General features: G+C 46.7%; 1 protein-coding gene across 2 annotated transcripts in view; it reads right to left on the bottom strand.

Moving 5' to 3' along the window:
* TMEM131 (transmembrane protein 131) overlaps positions 1-413 on the bottom strand; it is a 110,301-nt gene extending 109,888 nt beyond the window's left edge. For both annotated transcript variants that reach the window (XM_015411202.1, XM_015411203.1), the window contains exon 1: positions 131-413. In XM_015411202.1, the coding sequence (XP_015266688.1) occupies positions 131-275 (145 nt within the window). In that variant the 5' untranslated portion in view covers positions 276-413. The remainder of the gene's footprint in view (positions 1-130) is intronic.
* Between the last annotated feature and the right edge of the window lie 5,748 nt (positions 414-6,161).

Below are 6,161 nucleotides of genomic sequence, written 5' to 3'. Positions count from 1 at the left end.
GGGGAGAGGAGGGGGTCAGTCCCCGCAGAAGAGAGTCCCGCACCTCGTGGGGAAGGTGGGGGGGCTGAGAAGAGAGGAGCTGGCCGGGGCTCCAAACGCCGTCGCCCGAGCCCTGCCCGCCTCCCTTTACCTTCTTTCTCGGCCCGGGCCGCGTTCAGGACCAGCGTGATCAGCAGCCGCAGCGCCGCTCCGAGCCAGGGACTGTCCGCCTCGGGAAGGGGAGACCCGGAGGACCGGGAAGCCGCTTCCCGCTTCGGCACCGCCGTTGCCGCCATCGCGCCGCCGCTACCGCCTCGAGAGAGAGAGAGCGAGAGAGAGAGCCGTGTGAGGAGGATCCCGTATCCGCCTGCGTGGGCCCTGCTTGGCCCGAAGGGTGCGCGAAGCGGTTCTCCGGCCGCGCCGCGTCTCGCCTCTTCTCCCCTCCCTTCTCCGGGCGCGCGCTGGCTTCGGCCGAGGCAGGAGGGCCGGCGCTTGGCGCGCGCACATCACGCACTCCCCACCCCTCCCTCGCGCACAAAGGGGGGAGGGAGGACCAGCGACTCTCCTCCCCCTTCTCCCTCTCCTCCTCCTCCTCCCACTTCCCCAGCCAACAGAGACAGCGAGTGGAAACGACCGCCATCTTTTGTAAGGGCAAAAGAGGAGCCATGTTTTCAGTACGAGGAGCGGTCTGAGTTCCATAATCTCGCTTTCTCCGGTCATAGAAATCAAAACCCTTTTCGGAAGTTGTGCCAGTATTGGACAGGCTAGGTATTTTTTAAATGGGCCAGGCGTTAAGAGAGGCCCCGCTTTTTTTTTTTTTAGGTGGCGACGCTCTAGCCCGCTATGTCAACACGCTCTTCGACCGCTCTACCCCTTGAACTCGTTTTTCTGTGGAAGGAGGAGACGGGCAGGTCTTGGCCTCAAACGAGGAAGAGGGTGGTTTGTTTTTGTTTACGGGCAAACCTTTTCTCTTGATGTTTGGAAGGCCGTATTGGACAGCAAGAGTGAAATTAAACAGAAATTAATTACAAATACGATAACATTGCTATGACATATACCTTTGATCTGCTTGTGTACTGTTTCCACAGACCACCACGACCCTCTCTCGAAGCACCCGTGACGGAAATAGAATTCATCGCCAGAGGACTGCAATCCTGGTTTTCAGTGAGAACAGTCTGGGTTATGTGGTTATGTCCGCCATTGCAATCATTCATTAAATAACATAAGTACTTTACAGTGTGCTATACAGCGTCTTTATTCAAGTGGCTCAAGTGGTTAAGACGCTGAACTGCAGGCTGTGGAAGGTCAGTAGTTCGAGATCTGGGTGCTGCATGATGGGGTGAGCACCCATCTCTAGTTCCAGCTCCTGCCAACCTAGCAGTTCGAAAGCAAGACATTGCAAGTAGATAAATAGGTACCACTTCGGTGGGAAGGTAACAGCGTTCCGTGCGCCTTGGTGTTTAGTTATGCCGGCCACATGACCACGGAAGCGTCTTCGGACAGCGCTGGCTCTTTGGCTTTGAAACGGAGATGAGCACCGCAACCCTAGAGTTGGATTCGACTGGGTTTCGAGCAAGGGAACCTTTACCTTTTATACAGCATCTTTATTCAGAAGGTTTTCGCTGTGTTCAATAGGATTTGCTCCCAGACAAGGGTGTACAAGATTGCAGCAGTAATGGCAGCTGGAATGCCAAGCAATACAGCAAATTTCACAATTATTTTGGAATCTATTTCGCACTACAGTACAAACATTGCACAGCATATAACACAGTAACTATGTATTGCCTCGATTGGTGCAAGATCATTTATTGACTTCATTTAAACTCTGCCTTTTTCTCCATTGGGACCAAAGGGAACTCAAGTAATTCTCTTCCATGTTCACCCTTAGGGTGTAGTTGGGTTTTTTTAAATAATAGTTTTGGAAATAAGTTTGCAGGCCAGACAAGGGGGGAAATGCCCTGTCCTTTTAATGAGCGGAAATGGGCAGTTGAAGCTTGTCATGGCATGAAGTTAAATAATGTCATGTGGTAACTGACTGCAGAGCAAGGGACAGCTAGAGAGACTAGTTTAAAAGCTGACAACCCCTGTTACTGAAACAAGCCTGTGATAATTAGAACAAAAGATCAGAGTCATGGTCTATTGTCCTGGAGAGGTTTTTCTCCATTTCAAATCTTGGAACAAAATTTGAATTTTGTAATCTGTACCTATGCTGGATAGGGACACTTCCCTTCACGCAGGCACTGGGGAGTCAACCTTTTCTTGTTTACAGACAGCCTGCTAACCTAAAACAACTTCTCACTTGCAATGATAAACTACTTAACAGTAACATGGACACTGGTACCAAGGCCTGCAACAAAGCAAGATGCCAACTTTGCTCTCATATAGATCCTAGCAACACCATCAGTGGACGGAGCAACATCAGCCATACCATCTCAGGTTCATACTCCTGCTCATCCTCTAATGTGATTTAGGCCATCACGTGTCACTAATGCCCTTCCACCCTCTACATTGGACAAACAGAACAGTCCCTTCACAAAGAATTAATGGACATAAGTCTGACATCAGAAACCACAACATTCAAAAAATTGGGGGGGGGGGGGCATTTTAACCTTCCAGGACATTCAGTTGCTGACCTAAAACTAGCAGTTTTCTTACAAAGGAATTTCAAAGGGAGATTAGAAAGAATGCTGAATTTGCAACTAACAAAGCTTAAGACAATGCACCCTCCTGGGCTGAATTTAGATTTAGGTTTCCTGACTTATTACCATTGCTGATTTCTCCAGCCTACTACCTCTCTGCATATCACACCTAATCCAATCAAGCCTGCTAATGTCATTTGGCATCTGAAATCACTCCTCTTTTAAAAGGGCAGGACATTTTTTTCTCCAGGTGGTTGTCAACCCCAGCCCTCCCCCATGTCATGTGTCTGTTTCCATGTGCATCTCCCCTGGACATTTTTCTGGCTCTCTCTTCAATTGTACTTGGATTGGGTTGCTTGTGTTTCCACGTGGCCTTGGCCAGCAGCACCCGAAGCCAGCTCCCAGTTTATGGTAGGTCCGTAGATTATAAACTGCATAAATACTTGCAAACTACCCTGGACAGCTTCCCCACACAGAATATAAGGATTGGTAATATCCTCTGCTTTTCTTGCTACATCCTCTCCATCTCTCTTCAAAATTCTCCCTTGACATACATGGCGCACGTGTGAGTGTGTAGAAGAGAGAGAGAGAACATGAAGGAATATCTAGTACGCGGTGGCCAAACTGTGGCTCGGGAGCTGCATGCGGCTCTTTCACACATACTGTGCGGCTCCCAGCAGGGCAGCTGGGGAAGCTAAATATCATTAGCAAACAAATATCATTAGACAAATAAATATCATCAATGTCTGCTTTTATCGCTTTTGTTATTATTTTTGGCAATCTCATTTAATGTTAATAAAAAGCAGATTTACCGTAAAAATGTTTAATATTTGTTCATGTCTTGCAGCTCTCAATCATCTGACGTTTATTCTATGTGGATCTGACATCAAGCAAGTTTGGCCACCCCTGCTCTAGTATCTCCTGGGGGTAGGGTTGCTAACAACCTGGGCAGAAAAATGTCCTGCCCGCTTAATAGAGAGAGTCAGTTTTGTGTAGTGGTTAAGAGTGCAGATTCTAATCTGGGAGAACCAGGCTTGATTCCCGCTAAGCTGAGTTAGTGTGAGCTAGCTCACAGTTTTTTAGCCTCCGGCTCACACATTTTTGTCTTAGCTCAGGAAGGATGGCTCCAGAGCAAACTAGTTTATGCAGTAGCCAAATCACTTGCTCACAACTTTAATGCCAGTAGCTCACAAAGTAGAATTGTTACTCACAAGACTCAACAGTTTAGAGGGAGCATTGCTCCCCACTTCTCCACATGCAGCTGCTGGTGTGACCTTGGGTTAGTCATAAGTTCTTTCCAAGCTGCTCTCGAAAGAGCAGTTCTCGAAAGGGCTCTCTCAGCCCCACCTACCTCACAGCATGTCTGTTGTGGGGAGGGGAAGGGAAAGGGATTATAAACCACTCTGAGACTGCTTTGGGTAGTGAAGGATGGGGTATAAATCCAATCTCATGGAGCCAGTTTGGTGTAGTGGTTAAGTGTGCGGACTCTAATCTATGAGAACCGGGTTTGATTCCCCACTCCTCCAATTGTACCTGCTTGATGACCTTGGGCAAGTCGTAGTTCTGATAGCTGTTCTTGAAAAAGAGCAGTTTCTGTCAAGAGCTCTCTCAGTCTCACCTACTTCACAGGGTGTCTGTTGTGGGGAGGGGAAGGGAAAGGCGTTTGTAAGCCACTCTGAGACACCTTTGGGTTGTGAAGGGCAGGGTATAAATCCAATCTCTTCTTCTTCTCTTCTTCTCTCTTAATTATACGTTTTTCTCTCCACAAATTTCAGGGAGGTAAATGACCGCCACACTCATCCAGAAAAAGTTAGAACAAGTCCCACTGATTTGGGACATGTCAGTCGCAAGTATAATTTCAAAAGTGTCTCTAAATTTCACAGGATCCAAAACTCGGTGTTGGTCTGCTGTTCTCTGAAGTACCTTGGGAAAATTAAGAATAATTTTGCTGAAATGTTTAGCATTTCAAATTCTGCCTCATTAATCAGCATTGCCATTGCAATCAACATTTCAGTTTAGTTCTTGTTTAACTTACTTCTTTTGCAATGGTTCTCCAAAGACAACCATATTTCATGTTGGGAACCTGAGAGGCTGTGAGACTATGACCTTGGTGAGCTAAAATTTGTTCTAATTTAAACAACAAGGCTGCATCTCTTTGAATACACATTTATTTTGTTTCTCCACCAGGGGAATTTCCATTTCATTATTTGGAGTGAATCTTTTGGTTGCACATTTTTTAAATGAAGAGATTGCTACACCAGTGGTTTACAAAACTATTTAAGCCCTGGAACTGCTTTCATGGAAGCAGTACCTGCCTTAGTTCAGTAATTACACATGCAAATTTTGAGACATTTTAAAAAACTAAACACATGTGCACAACCCTAAAAGCTGAAAATTTGGCTGGTTGACTCATGTCAGATGAAATCTAGCCTTTCCCCTCAGTACTCTTGGCCAATGATGTTCCCTTCACATCAGCAGCACTGCATAGATGAGGCCACCCGATGATTCCCTAAGAAGTCTATTTTTCAGTAGATTGTATTGGTGCACAATCAAAATCAGAGGCACTTTTCTATTTTTATTAACTCAAGAAGGCCAAATAACTGTTAACTTTTTTGTTGCAGTTGAAACAACTTATTTTTTAAAAACCCATTCTGTTATTTCTCTTTTTCTTTTGGCGCTCGACTACACATGCTCTTTCCAGTCTCTGCAAACCTCCTTCCCCCATCTACTCTTTAGTGCCCTCTCTCTGCACCCTGGAGCACATACTCTTCTCTCTCCTCCTCTGTCCCCGGCACCACCACACTTCTGCACTCCTTGCAGTTAGCATCTCCCCTCCCCCCAATTTCTCAGCTACTCTCTTTCCTTGACTGTTTTAGCACTGTCCTCTTTCTACACCTTCATCTGTTTGCTATCACCTTTTCCCTCTGCCCTGCTCCCTTTCACCCCCATCTCTCATCTCCCCCTTTTCTACCTCATTTCCCTGTACCTTTTCTACCTCCTCCTCCTCCTCCTCCTCCACACAAATGTTTTCACTGACAAGTCAGTTTCATTGCATGGTGAAATTCTTTGTCTAGTCATCTGAAATGTAAGCCCCTGGGATATATTTTTCCTGAAAGAGAAGGCTACATAAGAACATAAGAGAAGCCAATGTTGGATCAGGCCAATGGCCCATCCAGTCCAACACTCTGTCACACAGTGGCCAAAAATACCAGGTGCCATGAGGAGGTCCAGCAGTGGGGCCAGGACACTAGAAGTCCTCCCACTGTTGCCCCCCCCCCAGCACCAAGAATACAGAGCATCACTTGCCCCGGAGTCCCTATCGATACCTTGTGGCTAATAGCCACTGATGGACCTCTGCTCCATATGCTTATCTAATACCCTCTTGAAGTCTTCCATGCTTGTAGCCGCCACCACCTCCTGTGGCAGTGAATTCCATGTGTTAATCACTCTTTGGGTGAAGAAGTACTTCCTTTTATGTGTTCTAACCCGACTGCTCAGCAATTTCATGGAGTGCCCACGAGTTCTTGTATTGTGAGAAAGGGA

The sequence above is a fragment of the Gekko japonicus genome, unplaced genomic scaffold, assembly GCF_001447785.1.
Source record: "Gekko japonicus isolate JY-2015 unplaced genomic scaffold, Gekko_japonicus_V1.1 scaffold1123, whole genome shotgun sequence".
Lineage (NCBI taxonomy): Eukaryota > Metazoa > Chordata > Lepidosauria > Squamata > Gekkonidae > Gekko > Gekko japonicus.
Note: the sequence above shows the minus strand (reverse complement) of the source record. Positions and strands in the feature narration are given on the sequence as shown.